Below are 27,982 nucleotides of genomic sequence, written 5' to 3'. Positions count from 1 at the left end.
TCCTAGTACCCACATGATAACTAACAACCATCTCTAACTCCAGTTCCAGGGGATCCAATGCCTCTTCTGCCTTCTGCAGGCACCAGACACACATAGGTGCACATACTTACATGCAGCAAAACACTCATAGAATAAAGACAAAAAAATCAAAGGGATCCTTATACATACTTCACACTTAAGGTTGTCCTTAAGGCTTAGTTCATTAGCCATTTTTAACAATCTCATATGTGATATTTTTTCAGAAAGGGGGATTATACTTCTTTTTAAAAATTTCATTTGTTTTTGAATTAGCATGCAAAGCAATGGACTTCATTATGGCATTTTAATAATACATTTTGTTCATCCTCCTCTTCCATACCCCCTTTCTATGCCCCTTCATTTCCTTCCTCCCCCCCCCCTTCGGTTGCCCTTATTATGCATTCACGTCACTTGTTTCCTGTTGTCCCTTTGTTCTCTCCCTCTGCCTCTTAAAAACCCATTTTTCCCCTTTCACGGTCCTCTTTCTAGTTTCATGACCTATATTTATCCTCTTCATATATATGCATACATAAAAATTAAAGTGTAGTATCTGTATATGAGAGCATAGTATTTCTGAGTTACTTTGCTTAATATACTAATTTCCAGAGGTGGTCTGGTCAGTTAAATTGAAAACTCATGAGTGTCAGCCAGATCAAAAGACACAAATAGGAACCAGGAGAGTGAGGGGGAAGGGCTTCCATTTTCCGGGTTCCCTTTTGTTTCCTAACTAGCAGTTGTGTCTGAGACTGCAGGCAAGCACTTTACCACTGAGCAGCATCCACAATAGATATTAGTCTAGATCCTGATGGCCCAGGCTCTACAACCTTAGGCAAGTCACTAAATCTTTATGCATCAGTTATTTCACCTGTAATAACAGAACATACTTCGGAGGTGAACGTTGCTAACGTATGAAAAATACTACATATGAATAATGTAACCAAGTCAATTGCGTTGCACTTTTTATTTTAAAAGGGGCGGGGGGACCTGGTCCTTTTCTGCCGTCTGAGAGGTTTCAATTACTAAATAAGGCCTTGTGTAAAATTCCATTTTAGGAAGTCGGGAAAGCAGAGGTTTGCAAAATGAGGTGGCATTTTCCAACAACCGGGAAACGGCCCTGGGAATTCCATCAGGTGGGGGTGCTTTTCCCAAGGCAGTCGGGAGCATGCGCAGCGATGCAGCCACTGTGGGCACAACTCTGGGAACGCGGGGACAGAATCGGCCTCACGCCTGGCATACACTTTCACGTCCACCCCAAGGCGCCACCTTTTACTCTCTTCTAGCCAGTCCTTCGGTGCCGCCTCCCGCTCCTCCCCTAGGAGGGGACGGTTCCCTGCTGCTCGCGTCGTGCCGGACGTGACAAATGGAACCTGCACGTCCCACCAGTCCCCCTGCAGATGGACAGCACCTCGGAGCAATGGCAGCGCGTTGCCCTTCTGGGCGACGGCCAATAGCAGCAGTTCTGCTGGGCCGGCGTTGAGCCGCAGCTGGGAAGGGGCGGGACGGAGGGCGGAGCCAGGGGTGGGGCGGGCGCGCTCCGGGCCTTGAACCGCTCGGCATTCTGCATGCTTCTCCGGTGTACGTTGTTCGCTGTAGTCTCCGCTTCATCAGCTCCCGGCCTCTCGCCCCTACTGTGTTGCCACAATGTCGCTTTCTAACAAGCTGACCCTGGACAAGCTGGACGTGAAGGGGAAGCGGGTCGTTATGAGGTAATCCTGTATGGCTGCCATAATCGAGGCTCTGCTGCAGCCTCACCGGCCCTGGCGAGCATGCTCTCCCGGGTACCCTAAGTTGCGCTTCCCTTTCTGCTGGATCTCAGGGCTCCTGGGCTTGCAGGGCGGGCAAGGTTTTCCCGCGTACTCCGTTGGGGTCGAGGCTTTACCTAGGTTTGATGCCTCCTAACAGCTTTTCTTCCAGCTCAGAAAGCGACCAGAGTCTCGTTTCAGGAGTGGATCCTACTGAGAAATGGCTCCGATTGCCAGGATCCACCTCTTTCTTTTTTCTGAAATGCAGTTTTGTCCTCTCTAGCTCCCAGTCGGCGAGGTGGAACCTAATGCTTATCATGAAATCTCTAGGTCCCGGTGGACGGACCTTGAAAGGTCATTTGGTTAATTTCCCTTCCCCCCACGGTCCATGGACCAGCCCTGACCAGAATGAAACTGCCCACCTTTCAATGGTCCCCATACAGAAGGATTTCGGAACTGTTCAGGAGTGGAGGCCCCACTAAGAATTGTGGAGGAGCGGGTGAGGCCCAGCGGATGAGGCTCTGTATGGCTTACGTAACAGGCCTCTGCTGGCCTACCTTGCCGTTGGACTCTTGGCCACGGGGTTTGCATCAGGATTGAGACACATGCTGGGTCAAAGTAGGGTGTGGCTGCTCTGACTTGGAGGCCTCCAACCCCACTCTCAGAGGCAGCTAGAGAAACAGGATGTTAGAAGGGAGGAAGTCTCCCTACGCACATGGGAGTCTCTTACCCTACACACGTGGATCCCGTGTCGTTTACCAAGGTGGCTTTTCCCTAATCGGCCAGAATTACTAGCGTGATGTATGGAATTTTGACATTCCTCCTTTTTGTAATATACAGTGTCTTTTGTGTTCCAGGAGTGAAGGACAATGGTTAGGCACGGAAATGATGGATTTGACTGTTCATATAACTCTAGAATCCAAGGATGGTGATTTTGAAGGGCCATAGAGTTCCGGTGACTACTTTGTGCAGCCTTGACGGTTTTTGGAAGTGTGGTTGACTGATGGGCAGTAGGTGAATGATATAATCCCCGTTTATAATTTTAGACCAGTTCATGTGAGGGCAACTTTTAGATTACTAACACACGTGTAAGGCAGCAGAGGCTCTCCCATCTCTGCACTTAGGAGTTGGAGAACTGGGCTGGGTGTGGTGGTCCATGCCTTTGGTCCCAGGACTCGGGAGGCAGAGCAGGTGGATCTCTTGGTCTACATAGCCAGTTCCAGGCCAGCTGGGGCTACAGGGAGAACCTCCACAAAAGAGTTGGAGAACTGTACAGGTACACTTCCATTGTAGCTAATATTACTTGGCAGATGGTCTTCTCTTAGTGTGCAGATGCTGTGCAGATCTTCAGAGCCCAGTAATGTTATGTTCATGAGAAACACTTATGTATCAGTTGCCCTAAATAGATAGGGTGGCCAGGATCCCTCCTAGTATTAGATAAAGGCAGGATCTAGCTCTCATAGACAGGTAGATTTTGGCCTGGCTTTCAGGTTTAAATTATATCCTACCTCCACTGGCTTGAGGCTGGCCTTTCTAGATGCATGCAGCTGCTGAAAGGCAAACTGTAGGGCCCCATGCAGGTCACCATCCTGTAATTGTAATTGCATTTTGGGGTTTTACTTCCCCTCCTGCAGGGAAATTGTCTTGAGGAATTAACTATGCAGGTTAGGGGAGAGACTGGAGGGAGTGCTTAGATTTTTCTCTCTCTGCACCAAATGCGGTTTTGTTTAACACAGATAAACCTTGGTCCTTTATATGATTGGCTAGCCGATTTTTGCTGAAGGAAAATGACCTCTTCAAGGTTATTGAACTTTTAAGTTTGTGGCAGAGACAGGACTAGAATTTGAGTCTCCTTGGCTATTAATCAGATTTTCTAAGTACTTGGACATAATGACCAAGGACAGGTTGAAATAAAACTTTTTGTCTGCTGTGGCTGCAACCACTTTTCTTTCTGTTATGTAGGTGGATTGTACTTATTTAGGCTGAGGACAGGAAGTTGCTTTGTTTCCTCGTTGATTAACATCACTCTTAAATAGAGAGTTGCATTGTAGGATTACTTTTTAGAGGAGTCTAATCAGCCATGAGGGAGTGAGCTCAATACCATTTTGTTTCAGTGCTTTTTGTGGTGGCTGCTGGCTGTGATTCAGAAATGGGGCCTCGAGTCATGACTGTTTCACTTTCCTCCATTCTGCCCTGTAGAAGGGCACTCTGTTTGCTGACTTGTTCCTTGGTTTGAATTGGCAGAGGAAATTGGTTTGTTGGGGGAACTTTATTATTTTTTGTGCTGCTGGGGAATCAAACACCAGCCTTTTTGTGCTCAAGTGCTCTACCACTGAGCCACATACTGCAGCCCCTTTTGGAGAAACTTTATAGATAGCCAGAAACCTCTGGCTGGTTAATCCCCAGGTTCCCCTTCAGTTTTCTTTTGTGTGTGTGTGTGTGGGGGGCTCCAGCTGACTTTATTAGCCCCACTGAGTGTGGGGGGAGGGGGAGGGAGTTCCAGCTGACTTTATTAGCCCCTCTGAGTGTGTGTGTGTTGGGGGGTAGGGGGCTCCAGCTGACTTTATTAGCCCCACTGAGTGTGGGGGGCAGAGGAGGGAGTTCCAGCTGACTTTATTAGCCCCTCTGAGTGTGTGTGTGTGTGGGGGTAGGGGGCTCCAGCTGACTTTATTAGCCCCTTTGAGTAACTTTCCTGCTGTTTTTTTGCCACATCATTTCCTTTCAGTTCATATGTTGCCAGTTATCCTTTGCTTGCTTGTGAGGTACTTCCTTTTTTGTTGTTGTTGTTCCCTCCTGTGTTTAGACCTCAGTGGTTTCTCTTGTTGTGACTTGTTAAGCAACAGCCCCGGTGCAGTGGAAAGAGAAAAAGGGAGAGCAGGGACTGCCATGGCCCAGTTTTCCAGGGGGAACAGTGAAGCAATGATGGGCGTGGTTCCTTTGAGAGTTTTTGGTGGAACTCGACCTGCAATCCTGGAATTTCAGTAAAGACATGATATTCCCACTAAGTGCTTTTTAAAGTTTTACTTTGCAATAATCATGAACTCAGAAGAATGCAAAGATTGTACAGAAACTCAGTTTCATCCATCATTATAAATGCAGTGTTGAAAGTCAGAATCTGATATTGATATAAAGTGCGTGTAGTCTGCCATTTTATCACAGGTAGATTTTCATAACCATACTCACAATCCAGACACAGAACTGTTTGTTCACCACCAGGATCTTCCTCATGCTACCCACTTATAATCATACCCTCCATGCCTGACTCTTGGTGATTACTGACCCGTCCTCTGCTTACAAACTTTTGTCATTTTAAAAATGTTACATAAATATATTCACATAGTATAAAACTTTTGGGGATTGACTTTTTTCACTCAGCATTTATTCAAGATTTACCCAAGCTGGCACATGTGTCAGTAGCATGTTCCTTTGAATTTCTGAGTAGTTTTCCACGGTATGGGTGTGTCATAGTTGAATCATTCCTCCATTGAAGGCTGGGTTGTTGCCAGTTGGGGCCATTACAAATGAAGCCACTATGAACATTCTTGTGCAGGTCTCGGTTTGGCAATGCTCTGTAATTTCTCTTGTAACACACCTAGGAGTGGAATTGCATGCACTCTGCCACTGAATGCTCCTATCTTTGACCTTTTGAGGCATCTCCAGATGGTTTTCCAAAGCTGCTGCACCATTTTACATTCCTATTAGTAGCGCATGAGTGAACAGTTTGCATCCTCACCAGCATTTGCTGGTGTTTGTAACTGACCTGGAAGAAATGAATATATTATGAAGAGACACTGTAGCTCTCAGATTCTTAAAATAGTGGGCCCTAAGAAATTGGAATTTCTCCAGGAATCTTATGCTGGGAGGAGAAAGGTCTGACCTATCAGAAGGGAAACCCTTCTGTCCAGCAGTTATAAGCTTACAGACAGCAATGGATCAGTGGTGGCTGGGGGCACATCTTGACTTGGACTGCTTAGATGTGTATCCCTGGTCCTGTATTTGAACTTCAATCCTGAAGATGGACTTGGTCACTGGGTCCCTTTGTCTCTTCCCAGTGTGCTCACATTGAATAAATCTCATTTTTCTGCTTTTTACTATTTTTAAAAAAATTAAAAATTTTTTCTTTTTATTTTATGTGTATGCGTGTATCACCTGCATGTAGGTAAGTGCACCCATGTTGTGCAGTGCCCGGGGAGGTCAGAAGAGGCTGTTGGATCCCCTGGAACTAGAGTTATGAACAGTTGTTAGCTGCCATGTGGGTGCTGGGATTCGAACCTGGGTCTTCTGCAAGAACAACCATTGTTTTTAACCGCTGAGCCATGTCTGCAGCCCCCTGCTTTTTACTATTAATTTGGCTATTCTACTTGAATTGCCAAGGATGAGTGACAAAGCTTAGCTTCTTGGGACACAGATTGTGACCCAGGTTCGGTAACACCGTTATTTTTTATTTTAGCCACTCTGATAAATAGAGTGATACTTGAATCTGTTTTTGAGGCAAAGCTTGAGACTGTTCCCAAGAAGTAGAAGAAGAAAGGGTGTATGTTTTAGAACAAAATGGAACAAGTGGAGTGAATAGTGTGCATGAAAGTTCCCAGAAAAAAAATGGCATCTTCAACTGCACCTCTTGCAAGGCTGATTAGCTGATTAAAACTTCACTCAATGATTGTGGAGTGTTTGGAATGCTGCAGGACCAGAGCCTAAATATAGTTTCTCTTGGGCTATCTTTAGCCTCCTAAATAGCCATTCTTTGTCCCATCTCTGTGTCAGGCCTAACATCCTGTGACTAACAGATAAAAACCTTTTGTGATGGATTAATAGGCCACTAGTCTTTACCAATCCCAAAGCTAAAAGCGTCATCAGATATAGCATCCGAGGCCCGTGGCAGAGATTTCTCTGCTGTAACTTGCTTCTGATGTCTCCACCAGTGTATTAAAATAATTGTTTTGACTTATGGCCTTGTTGGTTCTGTTACTATCCAAACTTTATGAAACTTACCATTGTGGAACATGAAATTTGGGGTGATCTAAATCTGTGTTCCTGGGCCATGATCACTCCCATTTGGCTCCAGAATAAACTGGCTCCAGAATAAACTATCTCTTACCTCCTTTGAGGTGAGAGTTGTGGTTTTTGAGAAGCTAAAGGCAGAGTTGCTTCAAGTCTACGAGATGATGAGCGAAGGTAATCAAGAGGGCAGCAAGAGAACTAATCCACTTTTCATCAGGAAGTTGATGCCATCACAACTGAGATAGTTGTGATCTATTTTGGGGTATTTCAGCCCAAAGGCATTCCTTCCTGTAAGATTCTGGGAGCAGGGCATGGCACTGCAAGGGGTGGCCTGTGCTCCCCACTCTTGTCCCCTCTTGCCATTAACCCTTTTGTCATGAGTCTTTCTGGGAGACTGTGGGAGGGGAAGTGAGCCCTGGTAATGAGATACCTGATTTGCTTTGGTATGTACTTTAAGGCTTGCAAAGGCCTGCTTAAGATATTTAAAAACTATGCTTCACAAGTGGCCTTAAACCAAGTGCAGTGTATTTCTTTGTTCAGAAGCATAGTACCTTTTAATTATAAAGGCTTTCTTAAAAAATGAATTAAAGCTGGGTGTGGTGGCACACGCCTTTAATCCCAGCACTCGGGGAGGCAGAGGCAGGCAGATCTCTGTGAGTTCAAGGCCAGCCTGGTCTACATAGTGAGTTCCAGAGGATCCAACGCCCTCTTCTGACCTCTGCGGGCATTGCACAACTCAGGTGCACTTACTGCACGCACACAATACACTCATACACATAAAAGAAAAATAAAATAAAGAAAATGGTAAAGCAGGGATGGGGATATAGCTCAGTGATAGAGCACTTGTCTGCATCCCTAAGGCCCTGGATTCAGTCTCTAGTACCACCACAAGAATATGATAAAACAGTAATCTGTAAAGTAAAAAGGGAAAATTTCAATGTATTATTAGCTTATACCAACTTTGATCACTTGCCTTCTGATTGCCCGTTTTTCAACTGGAGTGAGGCTGTCTTTTTATACTGTCTGTGTATTGCTTGAAGGGCATTATGTAAACTTGGATCCTGGGTTTCTTTCTAGTACAGAATCGGACCTTCAAAAAAATATTTTGAATTTCTCTTTTTCAAGGGATGTTTTCACAAGGACCCATAAATAGTGTCAAAACAATTGGAATCAAGATGTGTTACTTATTTCTCAGCCCCTCAGGACACCCCCTCAGGCTATGTAGATAACTACCATGTCAGGCCAAAATATAGAAAAACACATTTAGGGACAACTGCCTTGAGCTTCCCAGGTCTTCAGGGCTAGCTCTTGTGGTGTATGTTAGTTTTTATGGTTTTAACTTTATTTTTAAAGTATTAGATACATACCTAAAAAGATACAAGTCATAAGCTCAAAAATGAATCAGGAAATGGGCACATTTGTAAAAACAGGTCAAGAAGTAGAATGTGAACTCATACCCAAGAAACCCTGTCTGGTGACCTCTTCCTGTTACTGTTCCCACCCTCTTGTCCATGACCAAATATTATCTTCATTAAAACTTTTTATTATATTTATTCATTTATTTATTTAGTGTGTGTGTGTGTGTGTGTGTGTGTGTGTGTATGTATGTATGTATGTATGTATGCCAAGTCATGTGTATTGAGGCTAGAGGACAACTTGTGAGCATTCTCTCCTTTTACCATGTGGGTCCCGGGGATTGAACTCAGGTTGTCAGGTTTGGTGGCAAGTGCCTTTACCCACTGAGCCATCTTGCCAGTTTGCTATCTTAATTATTTATTATTATTATTTATTTTTATTTTATGTGTATGTGTTTTGCCTGCATGTATATAAGTGCACCATGTGCATGCAAACCCATAGAGGCCAGAAGAGGGTGTTGGATCTCTTGGAACTGGAGTTGCAGATGGTTGTTAGCCTCCATGTGGGTGCTGGGAACTGAACCTGGGTCCTCTGCAAAAGCAGCAAGTGCTCTTAACTGCTGAGTCATCTCTCTAGCACCCTCTGTCTTTTTGGGTGGTGTTAAGACAGGGTCTCCCCGTAGCTCCAGCTGGCCTGGAAATGCCTATTGTAGACCAGGCTGGCGTCTATGTCATAGAGATCCACCCCCCCAAGTGTTGGGATTAAAGGGGTGTACCACTATGCCTGGCTTAGCCCCCTCTATCTTAATATAATAATGTTTCTTAATATTTTTAAGGTGAGATTCAAAATTTCAGTTTACTTAACCGGTTCAATAAAGTGCTTCTGACATTTGATGGACCAATAAATTAATTATGGCTCTGAATCTGAAACCTTTTTTTCTTTTTCAGAGTGGACTTCAATGTTCCTATGAAGAATAACCAGATAACAAATAACCAAAGGTAAGATCACTCATGAACCTGGGTTGGGTTGTGAGTATGTGAGATACAAATGGTTTTCTTTCATATTGTGGAACTATAGAAACTGAAGTCATCTTTCAAGGACTTAAAAATTCAGTATCTGCACAAAGCCTATGCAGATGTTGACAGAATTTTTTAAATTTTATTTATTTATTTATTTATTTATTTATTTTATGTGTAGCTTGTGTGTAAGCATACCCCGTGAATGCAATGCTGGTGCAGGCCAGAAGAGGGCATCAGATCCCCTGGACCTGGAGTTACGGGTGGTTTTTAGCAGCCACAGGCACACTGATGTTATCTGCCATGTGGGTGCTGGGATTAGAACCTGGGTCTTCTGCAAGAACAACTAGTGTTCTTAACCGCTGAGCCATCTCTCCAGCCCCCCGATTTTGGCTTTTTACTAAACTCTTTCTTCTTAATGTAGGAATTTAAACATTCTAAATTTATGAAACATATATATTGAAAAGAAGTATCATCCTAGTTTGGCTTAGTGGTGCATGCCTATAATCCTAGCAGTTGGGAGACTAGATTTAGGAGGATCATGAATTCAAAGCAGCCTACAAAGCCAGTTGCAGGCCAGCTGGGGCTACATAGCAAGAACTTGTCTCAAGAAACCAAGAAACCAAGAAACCAAAAAAACCAAAACCAAATATCTCCAAACAACATATACCCCCAACAAAAACATCCTAAGGAAAGCATCCTAAGAAAATGATCCCTCCTGACAAAAAAATTTTGAGGAATTTGGAGGTAACTATTTTTAATTTATTTTTATTTTTATTTATTATTTTTTGGGGGGGTCTTTTTGAGACAGGGTCTCCCTGTAGCCCCAGCTGGTCTGGAACTCACTATGTAGACCACGCTGGCCTTGAACTCACAGAGATCCACCTGCCTCTGCCTCCCGTGTGCTGGGATTAAAGGCGTGCACCACCATGCCCGGCTTAAGGTACTATTTTTTTAAAGAATATTGAAGTTTAAGGTTTATTTGATTTCTTTTGGAAGGCAAACTATGCTATGGAATAGTTTTTAATATCAGTAATTAAAACTTTTTATTGAATTTTTATAATTTTCATAGAAACCTACAACTGGGTAATACACAGAAAACAAGAGAGTGCAGAGTGCTTATCCCTGAATAGGACACCTATATCAAACTTCTGCCTCCCAAGGCTCAGGGATCATTGTGGAAGAGGGGGCAGAAAGATTGTAAGAGACAGAGGGGATAGATGACCACAAGAAAACAGTTTTCCAGAAAGCTGGTCATTTACTTATATGAAATCACTGCACTATCAGTGATTTTCTTTTGTTTTTGGTCTTTTTGAGACAGGGTCTCCCTGTGGCCCAGCTTGCCTGGAACTCACTATATAGAGCAGGCTGGTCTTGTTTTCATAGAGATCTGCCTGCCTCTGCCTCCTGAGTGCTGGGATTAAAGATGTGTGCCACCACGCCCAGCTAATATCAGTAATTTTTAAGCTTGTAGTTTTACCAGATCTTGTCCTAGTTAGCCTAGATAAAGGCTATTGTTTTAGAATTTTGTTTGTTAGATATATCCTGCTATGTTGTACTGGCAAGATGTTTGTACAAGGCAGCTTTGCTCTCCCTTGATTTTCATTATTCTCTAGCATGTTGAGAGATTGGAAATTTGCCTCTCGAGGAGTTTCATGACTAAAGAACAGAGAATTTTTTTTGGATGCATCTCTTCATTTTGAGTCCCATGGGGTTGAATAACAAAATGAAGCATTAGAAGGAATAGGCCTGAACATGAATTGGTTTCATTGTGCTGAATTTAAACTGGATACAGGTTTCTTTGATATAAACAATTTTCAATATTTGTTAAATAGAATAAAATATTTTAAAACGTTTCTTGTTTTTTAAATCATTCCATATTCTGCTCAACTATTGTCTCACCAGATTTTCCCTGGTCATCTGATCTAAAATTCCCTCCACTATTGCTTCTCAAACATTCCTTGCTTTATTTCTCTCTATAGCACTTTTTGCCATCTGATCTATTACATATATGAACACGCCTTTAATCTCAGCAGAGGCAGGTGGATCTCTGAGTTCAAGGCCAGCATGGTCTACACAGTGAGTTGCAGGATAGCGGGGGCTACAGGGAGACCTTGTCTCAAAAAGACCAAAAAAAGTTTTTATTTATTTGTATTTTATGTGTATAAGTTTTGCCTACACGTATATAAGTGCACCATGTGTGTATAGTACCTGTGGAGGCCAGAAGAGGGTACCAGATTGCTCTGGAAGTAGAGTTAGAGAGGGTTGTTAGCTGCTGTATGGGTACTGGAATCTGGACCTGGGTCCTGTGCAAGAGCAGCCAGTGCTCTTAACTATGGAGCCATCTCTTCAGTGCCATAATGTCTATTGTTAATTAATACATAATAATTGGGATTCTGTGTAATATTTCAATACATGGAGCATATAGTGATCAAATCTAGCCTCCCTTTATTCACCCTTCTTCCTCTTCCCAACTTAGAGTTGTCATTATTCTACATTCAGGTTGACTTTTAAAAACTTTTAAATTGCATTTATTTGTGTGAGGGGGATGGTGGTGCAGCACCATCCTGTGTTGTAGACATCGAAGGACAACTTGCAGGAGTTGGTTTTCTTCTTTCTCAGTAAGACTCCTGGGGGTTGAACTCAAGTCAGGCTTGGCAGCAAGCACCTTTATCTGCTGAGCCATCTCACTGGCCCTTTTAAAACATTTATGAGAAAAAACATGCAGTACATGTCTTTCTGTGCCTGGCTTATTTGACCTAACACAATGATTTCCAGTTCAATTTTATGATTAATAATAGATTTCATTCTTTGTGGCTGAATAATGTTCCAGTGTGTATGTGTGCCATATTTTCTATCTCCATTCCTTTGCTGATGGGCAACTAGGTGAATTCTATTTCAGCTATTGTGAACAGTGCTACAAAGTTGGGGTATACAGCTATCTTTTCTTTGCTAATTGAATTTCCTGTTCAATACCCAGGGGAGCTGGTCTCATACATACCTTCTACCTACCAACTACTCACATTTCAGACTTCTAGAAGGGAGCAGGTGTTAATTATACATTACCTTGCTTATGCAGAGAGTTTAGAAGTGGTGAAACAGCTGTTATCAGAGAACTGAGGGAACACTGAAAGCTGAGTTTGGTTGTTTTTCTGTTTAGAGACAGGTTCTCCTGTATCCCAGGCTGTCCTTGAATTTACTATGTAGCTAAGGGTAATCTTGAACTTCCTCTTGCCCCCACTTCCCAAGTCCTGCGATTATAAGTGTACCACGATGTGGTATTGATGATTGATGATTGATGTTTATGCGGTGTTGATGATTGACCCAGGGCTCCATGCATGCTAGGGAAGTACTTAACCAAAGCTACATTCCAGCCTCTAAAAGCCAAGTTTTTAGACACTAGCCAAGGGCTAGCCTCCCAGGAAGGTCTTCCTATAGATAGTTGCTTCATGCTTGCTTATGCTGTTTTTGTCTAAGAAGCAAATTCATGGTGGGACCACATGGTTCTAGGTGGAAGGTTGATACCATGTTTGACATCTTCTCCTGAATTCTATGAATTCTACCATTGACATTAGACTTAAAAAATGTGGAGAAGGGGGCTTTATATGTTACGAAGTCATGAATAAAACAGTTCCCACTAATTCCTAGGAGTAACATTGCTTTCTGTCTGTTGTTTCTTCTTGGTTGCAGGATCAAGGCTGCTGTCCCAAGTATCAAATTCTGCTTGGACAATGGAGCAAAGTCAGTTGTCCTTATGAGTCATCTGGGCCGGCCTGATGGTGTTCCCATGCCTGACAAGTACTCCTTACAGCCAGTTGCAGCAGAGCTCAAATCTCTGTTGGGCAAGTAAGTGCCAGTTTCTGGTGCTGGTGGGCCCTGTGGGAGGTGAGGTAGTCAGGCATGTTGCCACTGGCCCTTGACTTTCAGAATGCTCAAGTCTCTTCATTTCTTCTTCCCCCAGGGATGTTCTGTTCTTGAAGGATTGTGTGGGCCCAGAAGTAGAGAATGCCTGTGCCAACCCAGCAGCTGGGTCTGTCATCCTGCTGGAGAACCTCCGCTTTCATGTGGAGGAAGAAGGGAAGGGTAAAGATGCTTCTGGGAACAAGGTAGGACTTGTGATTTTGGCATTAGTGGGCTGTAGGTCCTGAATTCATAAGAGACCATGACTGAAGACTAGAAGAAGCTCATCTTTACTTTTCAATTTTTCTTTAGACATTTTGTTAATAAAGTCCAATATACATGTAAAAATGTCCAAATATGAGCCAGGGATGTAGGTTAGTGATAGAATGCAGAGCCTTGAATCAGTCCTCAACACTGCAGAAAACAAAACAATTGCATAAATGCACACAGTAGGATGAATATTGCAGGGGAGGCACAGCGTAAGTACTACCTGTTCAATTAATAGACTGACCAGCAGTGCAGAAGCTTTCTTCCTGCACGCTTTTTGAAATATCTTTGAACATGCGTGAATGCTGTTAGAGAATAAAGAGAATATGATGGTCATGGTGAGAATACTTTGAATTTAAGGCATTTCTTTTTGGGTTTTTTGGGGGGTGGTGAGGAAGTCAAGGCAGTTTGAGACTGTGTCCTGTAGCCTAGGCTGGCCTCAAACTTGCTGTGTAGCCTAGGATGAACTCCTGATCTCTTATATCCACCTCTGAAGGGCTGGGAGTACAGGCTTGCTCTGCCACGCCTGGCTCAAGGTATTTTCTTAGTAAGTGTAAACATTTTTCCCTTGAATTCCTGTGTAAGGTAAGTATAGGTGCCAGCCTCGTTTCCTAAAGAAATAAAGTCTCAGAAGAACAAAACTCAAGTTTCAGAAAGGCAGTCATTTCTCTAAAGTCAGTGGTACTGTTGCTTGACTTTATAGTGCAGTTCATTAGATCAGCAAGCTTTTTTTTCTGTAAAGAACTAGATAGTAAATATTCCAGACTTTGTCCACCACATAGTTGCAACTGCATATAGTCTGTTGGATCTATATAGCTTTGTTGTTGTCAAAAAGGCTGCTACAGGCAATCCACAAGACTGGCTGCTAGACTTGACAATGGAGTTTAGTTATTAAATGCTAAAGCTGGCTTTTTGACCATGATTTGGGATTTGCCAACTGATAGAAGGGGAGCTAAGGGCACGTTTTAGTTCTTTCTACTCTTGAGGTTTTTAAACAAGATGCTCTGAGAGAAGGAGCTCAGTCCCCTTTTGACTTCTGACATTTCTTAAGGTCACCTGGAGTGCCTGCTTTTAAGCAGTTTCTTTTCTTAGCATCACAGACCCTGAACTTGCCATATCTAGCCTTTGGCATGGTATTGCTGTAATAGTACCAGTCAAATGCTGGCCTAAAGTTCAGCACCCTTTTAAACTGAAACTCAAGATGCAAAGTTCTAGTGCTTAGAAATGGCATGAGGCAACTGAAAAGTTGATGTAAAATGTTTTATTCAGGAACTGATGAGCTGACTATGCTGCACTTTGATTTTTTTTTTTAGTTTATTTACTTCATATTCAGAGTCTAATGGCTTGTGCTGCCTGAAATTTCAGAGACACTGTCATTAGTTCACATTGGATACCAAAAATGAAGATAAAATTGAATTTTAAAAAGAGATTTATTTTTACTTATGTGTTTTTTGTGTGTATATACTGGAGCCGGAGTTACAGGCAGTTGTGAGATGCCCAACATGGGTCCTCTGGAAGAACAACAAGCATTTTATTTATTTATTTTTATTTTATGTGTATGAGTGTATTGCCTGCATGTATGTGAGTTCACCTGTGTCTTGAAGTGTCCTCGGAGGACAAAAGAGGACATTGGATTCCCTGGAACTGGAGTTACAGATGGTTGTTAGCTGCCATGTGGGTGCTGGGAATCGAACCTGAGTCTTCTGCAAGAGTAACCAGTGCTCTTAACTGCTGAACCATCTCTCTGGCCTCACAACAAGCATTCTTAAACCACTGAGCCATTTGACCACCCCCACAGTTGATTTTTAAAAATTTTTAAAAAATATTTTATTTATTATTTTTATTTCATGTGTATGCATGTATTGCCTGCATGTAGGTAAGTGCACCCATGTCATGCAATGCCCATGGAAGACAGAAGAGGCTGTTGGATCCCCTGGAACTGGAGTTACGGACAGTTGTTAGCTGCCATGTGGGTCTTCTGCAAGAAGTCAGTGTTCTTAACCACTGAGCCATCTCTCCAGCCCCACAGTTGATTTTTTAAAAAGATTAAAAAGAATTTTTAATTATATGTGTGTGTGTGGATGTTCAGGTGAGTGCAGTGCCTGCAGAAGCTGGAGAGGGTGTCAAATCCCTTGGAGCTGGAGTTACAGGCTATTCTGAGCTGCCCAATATGGGTGTTGGGAACTGAACTCTGGTCTTTTGAAAGAGTAGTTTGTGTTCTTAGCCACTAAGCCATCTCAATGTGTCCACGTTTTTCAAATTAATATTGCTTTCGTTGTACTTATAGGCAGATAAAAATGAAAAATGTGTTCTGATCGTTATTCTTTGCATGGGATCTTTTTCATTTTCCCTCAACCATTTTGGTTTGTTTTTAATTTTTATTACGTGTATTTATTGTGTGCTTGTTTATTTGTGTGTGTATGCGTGTGATTTTAAGAGATAGTGAAGGAGAGGAGGAATGACTTAAAGATCTGAAAGATTTTGGAGAAAGAATAGATCTGCTGCTAGTTATAAGAATTGCAGTCCAACTAACTCAGGGTCTTTAGAGGTGTTCAAGAGGCTCCTTGGTAGACTGAAATGCTTTTATTGTTTTGGAGCCATCAACATTTCCTTTATTGGCTTTTCCTTTTCTTTTTCTCGGCAGGTTAAAGCTGAGCCAGCCAAAATAGATGCTTTCCGAGCTTCATTGTCCAAACTAGGGGATGTCTATGTCAATGATGCTTTTGGTACTGCGCACCGAGCTCACAGGTACTGAGAGCTTTGTCAGTACTAGGCTGAGTGCAGTGATCTTGGTCACTTGAGCAACCTAGAGATTTCCATATTGTTCTAGTTTTCTGTTGCTGTGATAAAACACTCTGACCAAAATTACCTTAAGGGAGCAAAGGGTTTATTTGGTTTATGCTCCCAGGTCACAATCCATCACTGAGGGAAGCCAGGGCAGGAACTGGAGCAGAAACCATGGAGGAATGCTGCTTATTGACTTCTTCACTGGCTTAAGCTCAGCCAGCTTTCTTATATAGCCCAGTACCACCTGTGTAGGTGGGCACTACCCCCATGTTGTGGGCTGAGTCCTCCTATATCACTCATTAGTCAAGACAATGTCAATAGTTCAGTCTCTTGGAGGCAAGTCTTCAATTGAGGTTATCTCTTCCTTGGTTCCCTAGGTTGTCTCAGTTTGACAATAAATACCCAGGATGTGTATCTTTTTAACTTCTATCTCTGCTTGGAGCTATGTGGCCCCTGTTAACTAACTAGATTCAAAGAGTAAATAAAGGCAAAAAAGTTGGGGAATTACAAACATTTTTAAAAAAATACTTTATTTTTTATTTTACGAGCGTATTGCTTGCATGTAGGTAAGTGCATCCATGTCATGCAATGTCCACGGATGTCAGAAGAGGGCATTGGATCCCCTGGAACTGGAGTTACAAATGACTGTTAGCTGCAGTGTGGATGGTGGGACTCGAACCCGGGTCCTCTGCAAGAGCAGCCAGTGCTCTTAATTGTTGAGCCATCTCTTCAGTCCCAGGAATTATAAACTTTTTGTCGAGCTTTAGAAAGAGGTTGATTTTGGATATCTTATACAGATTTTTTTCCCTTTGGGAACATTGTATCAAAGTATCTTACTTTCTTCTCACCTGGCCAGTTACACATTGTGAGTCAACCTTTGGCCTGCTGTTAACTGGGTATCTTAAATTCCATCTCGGTCATTGCTTTTTACTCTTTACCCTTGATCCTATACTATTAATCAAAAACTTTATTTAATATCGAAATGGCTTTATTGCAGTTTAAGGATAAAAACCTTGGTTTCCTGGAATCTCAGAAGTGATAAAAAGCATTTAAGTGATAAGGAGATGGTTTCTAGGACTGGAAGAAATGGTAGGATTTGACTGCATTTTGAATGTATTTGTTTTTTTTTTTCCCTAGTTCCATGGTGGGTGTAAATCTGCCACAGAAGGCTGGTGGGTTTTTGATGAAGAAGGAGCTGAACTACTTTGCCAAGGCCTTAGAGAGCCCAGAGCGACCCTTTCTGGCCATCTTGGGCGGGTATGAAGAATACTTTTGGAATAAAAATACTTTTTAAATAATGTTTACCTGGTAGTAGGCAATAACTTGGGTGGTTTATGGTCTGGTAGCACAATCACACTGGGTAACTGAGAATTTAATAATGAGACCATCTACAGAGGTGAGGGCTGGGTTTAGGGAAAGCCCTGAAATAATGGGGCTAAAAACAGCCATCACCATGTCTAGGCCTTAAGATCAAAGGGAAGAATCCAGGGAGGTAATGGGTAGAAAAGATCTTGTGTTTGAAATTGTGGTCTTTAGGTAAGGGACATAGGGCTGGCCATCTGGTGGGTGAGCCAGAGAAAGATACTTGTGCTTTTCCTTCAATCTCCTGCCGCAGCAGCTCTCTACCACTTGTCAGCCCAGTGTACCTAGAAAGCAGAGACATGTGAGCCCCTTGATGTGGTGCATGGAAGTTAGTCTCCTAGGACAGAAGAGGGTGGACAAAGGCAAAAAAATGGTTCTGCAGGGAAAAATGGAGAAAGATCTACCAATGGTGGTTCCTTTTTGGTTTGTTTGAGATAAGGTCTCATGTAGTCCAGGTTGGCCTTGAACTTGCCATGTAACTGAGAATGACCTTGAGCCCCTGATCCTCCTGCCTCAGCTTCCTAGGTACCACGTACCTAGCTAAGGTGCTTTAAAAAAAATTTATAGTTCTTACATATAACCTGACAATAGCTCTGAAAACTTCCACCTGTGTGTTTAATGTATCATTTAGACTTCATTTCTCCAGATCATGTACTTATTTTATATTCCCTCCTATGGGGAAAGGCATCATGGATATTGGTATAATTACTGATTTAGCCAAAAATAGAAATTTCAGAAGTAGAAGTGGAGAAGGCATATTTTAGGTAATAAAGTGCCAACAAGGAGCTGGAGGCTGCTTGGATATGATACTGGCCTGTCACTTGGCATAACTCTTCAAGGGGCAGGCTCTTTCTGGTCAGAGGACCATGACTCTTCTTGGTCAGCTGTCTTAGGTGAGCCTAAACACTCAGAATTCCCTGATGAAAATTGACTCTGGAGTTGGGTGTCGATTTCATGCAGCATAGTTGCTCTCTTGGCTTCATGAGCCCAGTTTCAGGGTCCTAAAAATAACCCAGATGAATGCAGGTTTTTGTGTTGTCTTGCAAATAGATAAGCATTGAACTTTGTGGTACTGCGTTACAAAGACTAGCCTCTGGTTGTTGATTTCCCTTCAAATTAGGATTTGAGCTATCTGATTTTGTTCTTAGATTTTCTTTAGATCTGGAATATGGGAGTGAGTGCCATCTGCTGGTTATGGTTCAGGTTTCAGACTATCCCTGAAATTCAGTTGTCTTCTTTATCCACAGGGGATAGATCCCTGGCAGACACTTGAAGCCTATCAATTAATAGTTTCTGAGAAAATGTTTATATTTTATTTAAATTGATTGATATTTTTGCCAAGCTTGTTTCATATTTGCACCCTTTTTTTGGTCAGGAGTATTTTTAAGGAAGTTTTAAACATTATAAACTGTTACTTGTAATACTTGTATAGCTCCTAACTGATGAGGAGTTTTCTTTATTTTTGAAATAGTGTCTCACTGGGTAGCCCTGATGGGCCTGGATGTCACTATATAGAGCTGGCCTTGGACTCACATCTGCCTGCCTCTGCCTCCAGGTGCTGGGAATAAAGGTGTGTGCCCCATTCCTGGCTAAGAGCTTTCCTTTAAAATACCATATTTTAGCTAACGAAATTGGACAGTTTTATTACTTTCCTTTAACTCCTAGTCTGTATTCTCTCAGAAAAGTCTTTACAGTTAGGTTGTTTGTATAATGTTCTGAATGAGCTGCATTTTGTTGTTAGGAGTCCACTAGAATAGCTCTTTCTACTGTTTCATTCTGTCGGGGCATTTGATCTATGTACAGTCTCCTATATTCTTTAAAAGAGGATGAGCCACTGCCTTTCACTTTATGTACTCTTCTCTTAGTGTAATGGTTTGACTTACAATGATATGAAAAAATAATACACATTCAGTAGAAACTGTACTTTGAATTTTGATCTTTTCCTGGGCTGGCGAATATGCAGTATAGTACTCCTCCAGATGCTTGAAGTGGCAGTAAGCTGTAGTTCCCAGGCAGTTATACAGTCCTGAGGTTAAACAGCCCATACTCTATACTGTGCTATACTGCTGAACTATTACATTGGGCATGTTAGTTATATTAAATACATTTTCAACATACTATGTTTTCTTTATTTTTTTTTTGAGGCATAGTGAGATATTACTATGTAGCTCAGCCTGGCCTTAAACTTGGAGTGATTATTCTACCTTACCCTCCTGAGCCTGGCTTTCAATCTACTATTAGGTTGATCTTATTGGGAACACATGTGATGTGTGTGTATTTATGTATGTATCTTTGTATCTTTATCTATCTATCTATCTATCTATCTATCTATCTATCTATCTATCTATCTATCAGTCAATCAATCTACTAGAAAGATGCCTTTAGAACAGTCCATCATAGGCTGGACGTGGTGGTGCACACTTTTAATCCTAGCACTAAGGAGGCAGAGACTCAAGTGTAGCTCTGTGAAGCCAGTCTGGACTACATAGGGAGTTCCAGACCAGCTGAGGCTACAGGAAGACTATGTCTCAAAACACAAAACAAAAAAAGTCCATTATCTTTTGGTGATGAACACCCATCCTCCCACACCACTGTTGTTTTGTACTTCTGTTTCAGAAATCCTAGCATACATTTCTCACAGGGTAGGTGTCTCCTTGTTTATAGAATGAAGCGGGAAGTGTAGACTTCAAGTGATTTGGCTGTGTAAGTTAAATATAAGAATGTTTATGGAAAGCAAGCTATTTTGTTTCTCTTCAGTTTGGATTTTTTTTCTTTCACAGGGAGATGAGAATTATATACATATTTATTTTCTTATTTCCCTCTATTGGAAAATAAACTTTATGAAATCTGTTTTCCCACTGATCTTTCTTAGACTTAGAAAAGTTATTAGGACAGAGTTGGTACTCATAAACAATGCTGCCAAAAATAGATATTCTAAATGTTCAGTATCTATTTATCTATTATTCAATATATGCTTAATATGCAGTCTTATCTCTGTTTTAGTTTCAGGGTAGCTCTGAATAGCCTCAGGGATCTTATAGTTAGTAATCTGAAAATCTGGGCCTTGTGAATTAGGGATGGGGGTATGGTTTGTTTAGATAAGAGAGGTTTCTTTTTCGTCTTTGTGGTGTGGGGGATCAAACCCAGGGCCTCATATAAGTGCTTTCATACTTAGCTATACCCTCAACCCAAGAATAGGTTTTTCTAAACCTTTCTTTATTCTAGAGCTGTACTTTCAAAGGATTTCTTCAGAATAGACTGATGTTTTAGGTTGGAGAAACAGGCAGTACTCAGGGGCATTTCCTTGTTTCCTACTTTGATATATAAACTCAGGCTGTGTGTATGAGCACTGTACTAGCTTAATTGTTCTTGTGGTGATGATTCTTGCTTTCCCTTCCAGTGCTAAAGTTGCAGACAAGATCCAGCTGATTAATAATATGCTGGACAAAGTCAATGAGATGATCATTGGTGGTGGAATGGCTTTTACCTTCCTTAAGGTGCTCAACAACATGGAGGTAGGAAACCATAGTACAAGTGTGAAATGTGAAATGGCTCTCATTATAGCAGGTTACATAGATGTAATGTGAATCCTAAAAGCATATTTGCACTCAATTTGGGAAGTTTTTTTTCTTTTGTCTTTGTGTTGATAATTTATAGTGTATGATGTTCCTTTTTTTAAGTTTTATTTTTTAAAAAAATTTTGAAATTTAATAGCCACATGATTAGAAGCAGCATTTCATTCATCAATGTTTTGATCCCCAAAATATTACAGCTTTAATATATTCAGTAACACATTCCAGAGCAAGGATACAGCTCTTTCAAAGGTGGCTGTAAATTTTTAGGTTCACAATTGAATTAATACAGTCATACAGTAATGAACTCAGTAAAAGCCCTGTAGGACATAAAATTGGCTTTTTTAACCCTTTAAAGATCTCCATTTCATTTTAAGATATACTCTTTCCTACATTTTTAATGCTACTAACACATGTTTGCACGTGTCTTTAATCTCTATGTATCTGATTATTACTAGTCACAGTCAGTTACACTTGGATCCTTAGTACCTGAGTATGGATATAAAGTCATCAGGTACATGTTCCTGTCTGTTTGTGAGTCAGTCATTTTCTTAGTCTAGAGGCTGATCTCTGCTTGGCTCTCCTGTGTAGATCGGCACTTCTCTGTATGATGAAGAAGGAGCCAAGATTGTCAAAGATCTCATGTCCAAAGCTGAGAAAAATGGTGTGAAGATTACCTTGCCTGTTGACTTCGTCACTGCTGACAAGTTTGATGAGAATGCCAAGACTGGTCAAGCTACTGTGGCCTCTGGCATACCTGCTGGCTGGATGGTGAGTCAGTTGGGTATTTGATTATATGTAAGTGATCAGAAACTTTTGGTAACATTTTCATTCATCTAACATTTTTTGTCACATTGGCAGTCCAACCCATTGCCTCACATGTTTTAGAAGTGCTCGACCACTGAGTTATATGCCCTTCTCTCCAACAAACATTTCATATAAACAATCTATCGCCACAGAGGACTCCAGATGTTGCACTTCTTGTGGGTAATTCCATGGGATGAAAGCAATGGTATCAGATTGCTGTTGTCTTCATCAGTGATATGAGGGCAAGACTACTCTTTAGGTCTTTGTCAGTATTTATTTAGCACTTACTATGCACTTTCATGGTTTGGGCTGTTCTGGATTATGTTGCTACCTATAAGCCTATATAAGAAAACTTTGAGGCTGGCGAGATGGCTTGGCAGGTAAGTGCTTGCCATACAACTCTGGTGATCTGAAATTTAACAGTAGGAGGAGAGAACTGATCCCCAAAATTGTCCTCTTGACTTTGACACAGCATGCGTACTCCCCCACCATAACAATAATAAATAAAATTTAAAAATTGCAAAAAACTTTCTCAGGAAAACATTAGGGCATTGGATGTATACTAATTATAAATAATGAAAAAAATATATATAGCCGGGTGTGGTGGCACACGCCTTTAGTCCCAGCATTCGGGAGGCAGAGGCAGGTGGATCTCTGTGAGTTCAAGGCCAGCCTGGTTTACATATCAAGTTCTAGGCCAGCTGGGGCTCTAGGGAGACCCTGTCTCAAAAAGACCCCCCCCAAAAAAAGTTTATGGGGCTGGAGAGATGTGGAGGGATGGCTCAGCGGTTAAGAGCACTGATTGCTCTTGCAGGGGACCCGGGTTTGAATCCCAGCACCCACATGGCGTCTACGAACTGTCCTTAACTCCAGTTCCAGGGGAATCCCAAGCCCTCTTCTGACTTGCAGCATTACACGACATGGGTGCACTCACATACATGCAGGCAATACATGCACACACATAAAATAAAAATAATAAAATATAAAAAAAAACCATGTATATGAAAAATGGAGTTGACCCTAGTTTTGTTATCTTTCTTCTTCCTTCTCTTTGTCATCTTTATGGTCTTCATCTTTTAGTTTGTTGTAGAGCCTAGATGAGCCTTGAACTCATTATATTCCTGCCTCTGACTCCTGAGTCCTGGGATTAGAGGTGTTCCACCACACCTGCCTGGCATCCACATGTTTGGTAGCTATATAAAATTATGTTGATATGCTGGTTTGCCTACTCATTTTTCTTTTATTAGACATAATACATAGTTAATTGTTTTTCAAAGTGTGGTCCCACAATTAACAAGTATTGGCACTATTTTTGGAACTTGCTTTAAAAAGGCAAACTCTTGTGCCCTACTCCAGACCTACTAAATCAGAAACTTTAGGAGTGGAGTCCAACACTTTGTTTTTGAACAAGGCTTCCCAGTTGTCAAGGCTTGATTAGTCCTGATTTCTCCTGCACCTATTCCTGGGATTCCCCAAGTCCTGAGAGGCTTGTGACACTCAGTGATTCTGATGCATGGAAAGTTTGAGAACTACTGATTTGGTTTAGTGTTTTTCAGCCTCTACACTACTGACATATCATAATAGTTCTAGCTGTGGAGGGCTGTTGTTGCATTGTGGGATATTTAATGTGTCCCTAGTTGCTACATGTCAGTAGTGTCCATCTTCCCAAGTTGTGACAACCAAAAATGTTTCCAGACATTTTTTGAGAGGCAGAATTGACGTGTTCTAGTTGACCTGGGACCCAAAATGCAGTTTTCCAACTCCTGGCTCTGTATCCTAATTAAGAATGACATGTTATCAGGAGACAAAGGGGGCAGATGTAGATTGCTGGGGTTTTTTTGAGAATCACTGATCTAGGTCTTTTGCTTTCATAGTGACTAAGAATGTCTTTATGAAATAATGTGAGGTTTTCACTTGATCTGGGTCTTCTATAAAGTAGAATTTTTTAGTCCAATATATATACAGGCTATACAGCTAAAGGGTACCTTGTGGTTGTAGTAAACTCTTGATGTTCAGCCTTGCGTTATGTTCTTGGTAGAGGTGCTATTTGCTCCTCTGTAACTTTTTGACAGTTAATCATCTTTTAATTCTACCCTCCAGGGCTTGGACTGTGGTACTGAGAGCAGCAAGAAATATGCTGAGGCTGTGGCTCGAGCTAAGCAGATTGTTTGGAATGGACCTGTGGGGGTATTTGAATGGGAAGCTTTTGCCAGGGGAACAAAGTCTCTCATGGATGAGGTAGTGAAAGCCACTTCCAGGGGCTGCATCACTATCATAGGTAAGGGGTCCTGTGCAAAACTCTCCACACAACTTGGCTGAATTCTATTTGGAAAGGCAGAATGGAAATGGTTCACATTTTCTGGGACTTTAGGCTCTGGGTAAAACTTGAGACCTAAAAGTGTGCATAATTCATAGAGATGGGGTTGGGAGTTCATTAACTACCTTTTGGGTTGGGGACTATACAGTTTTGGTGTCCACAGGTTTTTTTTCTTCCCTTTTCACCTCTTTTCATTCAACAGGGGGTGGAGACACTGCCACATGCTGTGCCAAATGGAACACAGAGGATAAAGTCAGCCATGTGAGCACTGGGGGTGGCGCCAGTCTAGAGCTCCTGGAAGGTGAGGTTGTTCTCTGTGTTCTGGCTTATTTGAAGGTAGGGTGAGGACTGCACACTGAGAAGTGGGTAAAAGAGTGGAGAAATTTAGGCAGTACTATCAGTAGCAGTCATTAGCTGGGCAGTACAAATAGAAAACTTCAAATAAAGCTCCTGCATCCATTTGAGGCTGGGAGGGGTAGATAGGAACGTGTTCTAGTTGACCTGGGACCCAAAGTGCAGTTTTCCAACTCCTGGCTCTGTATCCTAATGAAGAATGACATGTTATCAGGAGACAAAGGGGGTAGATGTAGCTTGCTGGGTTTTTATAGTAATGCTGTCTCTGTGTGTGCTTTCTCAAAAACAGGTAAAGTCCTTCCTGGGGTGGATGCGCTCAGCAATGTTTAGTATTTTCCTGCCTTTTGGTTCCTGTGCACAGCCCCTAAGTCAACTTAGTGTTTTCTGCATCTCCATTTGGTGTTAGCACAAGATTCAGCTAGTCGCCAGGAGATGCAGCACCAGGAACCCTTACACTGTTGCACAGCATCTCAGCTCATCTTTACTGCACCGGGATTGTCTACATTCTTCAAGATCCCATTTAAATTCCATAGTGACTAAACCATTGTGCATTCTAGAGCGCATCTATTTATATTTTGCTTGTTAAAGGAAAGTGAGCTGTATTCTTAGTTTTCTTTTTGATGTAGCCTCTGATTAGCTTTGTCACTGCTCATGACTCAGCATGGAAATAAGACAAAATTCCAGTTGTAGGTCTGGAGAAGTTGAAGATCTATTAAACAATAAAGATGTCCATTGAAACTGTTTTTTTTTCCCCTGTCATACTTTGTTAGGAAGTATGAGAATAGATTCTTGAAGGCACCAAGTGTCTATCTACATTTCTGAATGTAAGGATTGGGGCAGCAGTAGTGGGGAAGTGGAACTGCATCAATGTCTGCTTTTTATTGATGCTTACTCTTTAGCAGACATTACACTCTACTGCGTTATTGTAAATTTTTATCAGTTGGACATATTTAAAAAACCACAACTTTATAACAATCAAACAAAACCACAGAACCAACAAAGAGCCCAGCTCTTTCCTCCCACTCTTGATTCACATTGTCCAATGTGGCCATTGTTTTCTGGTATTTACCTTCATGTTTTTAAGTACCATACTGTTAACTTCTGGAAATTTTAAAACATGCCTGTTAATGTCATAGGTTGAAGAATGAAATTTTATAGCCATGTTTCACATATATTTCTTCATTCTCTCAGTGTGTTTTTGTCATCATTATAAATCACATCAGAAGTTTAGGGGCTGGAGAGATGGTTAAGAGCACTAGTTGCTCTTGCAGAGGACCTAGGTTTGGTTCCCAGCATTCACATGGCAGCTAACAACCATGTGTAACTCCAGTTCCAGGGGATCTGATGCCCTCTTTTGACCTGGGCATTGCATGGCATAAGTACACTTATATACATGCAGGTAAAACCTTCATACACATAAAATAAAAATAAACTAAAATTAGATCATAAGTTTATATTACTTTGAAGAGTCTAGGCATGGTGGTGCCTTATTCATACCTTCCTCAATCCCTTCAGTCAGAAATGAAAACAATTGATAAGCTTAAACTTTTATTAATAACCTTGGAACAAATACATTAATAATTACTTATATAGCTTACAATTTTGAAAGAACTTTCACACACACCAGTTAAACCCTCACAACATCCCTGTGAAGTAGGCAGGGTAGGTGTTATTTTCCTATTACTGGTGAGAACAAGGCTCAGAGGTAAAGTAAGTTTACACAGTTGGTAAATGAACAAGGACTAGAACCTAGGCCTTCTGATATTAAGCCTCCCTGAGAACATTCAAGTAATGACATCCGTGCTGTACAATGTACATTCCTATGATATTGATGTGTTTTGTTAAGTTTTTCTATCAACTTTTCCCTAACATTCCTAAGCATTCGAACTGATGACACTGCTGTCTTGTTACTGGACTGTTAAGGTTTGAGGCGCCTTGGCTACAAATTCTCATCGACACAAAGATTTCAGAACATTCTGTATACATTTTCCTATGCTGGGTATGTGAAACTTACTTAAACCAAACCAAACCATATGGTTTATTTTATAGTCTCAAAAAACTTTGCAGTCCTTCCCAATGAGACTTGTATGTGGGTATAAATAGAAGTGGGAGATAGGGGAAGGCGTTAGGAAGATTGGGAAATTCTACAGGACACACCTAAGTCTCTGTTTAGGTGACAGTAATTTTTCCCTGATAGTCTTACAGGGGAAGGCGTGTCATTAGAATCCTTCAAGCTTGTCCCATATCTTAACTATGACATCCTCAGCAACAAGCTGCAAACATGGTCTGGATTAAACCAGGCAGTAGTGACCAAAGCATGTGGTAGGAAGAAAACTTTTGCCCTTTAGTGGTTTTTGTCTAGGTCCAGTGTAGATTACTTAACAAGGCAATTTTAAGGTTCAATATATATGTTAAATTTAAAAAAATGTGGTGGGGCTGTCAACTTGGGATACAACTGAATGTAACTGATGCCTGTCAGAGTAAAGCTTAACCGGCATGAAAGGCAAGGGATAGAATCCAGCTACTCTGTTATGGAGTGGAAAGAGCTAATGTAAACCTTCAGGCTCAAGAGAACTGCAGAATGCCAGGCATACAGAGCACATTTTACAAGTATGAAGATGACACTGAGCTGCATTGCTAAGACTGGTATTTTACAAATTCCAGGTGTGGCCTTTTAAATTTAAGTATGATGGGGAGGACTTAAGGCAATGAGAGGTGAGTACAGAAAACAAATAGGATCTAGACAGGGAGTTGAGGGTGGGAAGTTAGAGAAGAGCAAACACCAAATACATTCAAAGTGGACTTAGAACCCTTTTAAATCAACCATTCAAAAAATAAGTTTGCTAAATGGAGAGATTTGGTGAAAAGGGTGACAGTGACAGTGACTGTTTGACCAAACAAAAGAAAGTCATGTTTAAATGTTCATGAAACCAGGCTGTAGAAACCAAAACTCAAGTGCTGTGCTCAGTGAGAATGGCAGAAAACTGCTCCCAAAACAACTGCCAGGTGAGAGAACATGAATGAAGCTGCTCAGAAACAAATACTTGACCTGTGTCCCTGAATGCACTGAGAAAGACATTTGCGCTCTTAATAAAGACCTGACAGTTTCCACAAATGTGAAAGGTATTGCAACTATATTTTTCTAAGCTAAAACTTAAGAAGAGCTAGGATGTTCAGTTGCGTTTATGAGTCAAAAACATGTACTTTTAAATGTATGCAGGGCGGACGTCGTTCCCTACACAGTGTCATTGTCATCATCCTCACCAAGCTTTCTCTTCAGTGGGTTTGAGTCATTGGCTGTGTTCTGCGATGAGACCATGTTGGTGGTAATAAGAATATTTTTGGGCCCAATCATTGAAGGATTAATCAGAACATTTTGGACTGCCGTTGTTGTAGGAACTGTAAACAAAAGAACCACCCCCCCCCCGCCCACACTATGAGGTAGCAAGAATACAAAACAACAAAAAATATATAACAAAACCG

General features: G+C 41.5%; 2 protein-coding genes across 4 annotated transcripts in view; one reads left to right on the top strand and one right to left on the bottom strand.

Moving 5' to 3' along the window:
• Window positions 1-1,514: 1,514 nt before the first annotated feature.
• On the top strand, window positions 1,515-25,242 carry Pgk1 (phosphoglycerate kinase 1). Its single transcript, XM_008837661.2, has 11 exons — window positions 1,515-1,724; window positions 9,065-9,115; window positions 12,824-12,979; window positions 13,095-13,239; window positions 15,945-16,048; window positions 17,225-17,344; window positions 20,850-20,964; window positions 21,613-21,792; window positions 23,929-24,106; window positions 24,348-24,446; window positions 24,789-25,242. The coding sequence occupies exons 1-11, from the start codon at window positions 1,660-1,662 to the stop codon at window positions 24,827-24,829; spliced, it is 1,254 nt and encodes a 417-aa protein (XP_008835883.1). The 5' UTR covers window positions 1,515-1,659; the 3' UTR covers window positions 24,830-25,242.
• Taf9b (TATA-box binding protein associated factor 9b) overlaps window positions 13,247-27,982 on the bottom strand; it is a 21,813-nt gene continuing 7,077 nt past the window's right edge. For 2 of the 3 annotated variants that reach the window (XM_008837659.3, XM_008837660.3), the window contains one exon: window positions 25,121-27,898. In XM_008837659.3, coding sequence (XP_008835881.1) covers window positions 27,735-27,898 — 164 coding nt within the window. In that variant the 3' untranslated portion in view covers window positions 25,121-27,734. Of the gene's footprint in view, window positions 13,448-25,120; window positions 27,899-27,982 lie in introns of those variants that run through there. The other variant, XM_017799248.2, reaches the window with a different exon arrangement.

This window comes from Nannospalax galili, unplaced genomic scaffold (assembly GCF_000622305.1).
Source record: "Nannospalax galili isolate Female #2095 unplaced genomic scaffold, S.galili_v1.0 scaffold238, whole genome shotgun sequence".
In the NCBI taxonomy this organism is placed as follows: Eukaryota; Metazoa; Chordata; class Mammalia; order Rodentia; family Spalacidae; genus Nannospalax; species Nannospalax galili.
Note: the sequence above shows the minus strand (reverse complement) of the source record. Positions and strands in the feature narration are given on the sequence as shown.

Coding starts and splice junctions, on each gene's coding strand:
- Pgk1 (XM_008837661.2), top strand. CDS start 1,660: ATGTCGCTTTCTAACAAGCTGACCCTGGACAAGCTGGACGTGAAGGGG. Junction 9,116..12,823: donor CAGATAACAAATAACCAAAG/GTAAGATCACTC, acceptor TCTTGGTTGCAG/GATCAAGGCTGCTGTCCCAA. Junction 24,447..24,788: donor CAGTCTAGAGCTCCTGGAAG/GTGAGGTTGTTC, acceptor TCTCAAAAACAG/GTAAAGTCCTTCCTGGGGTG.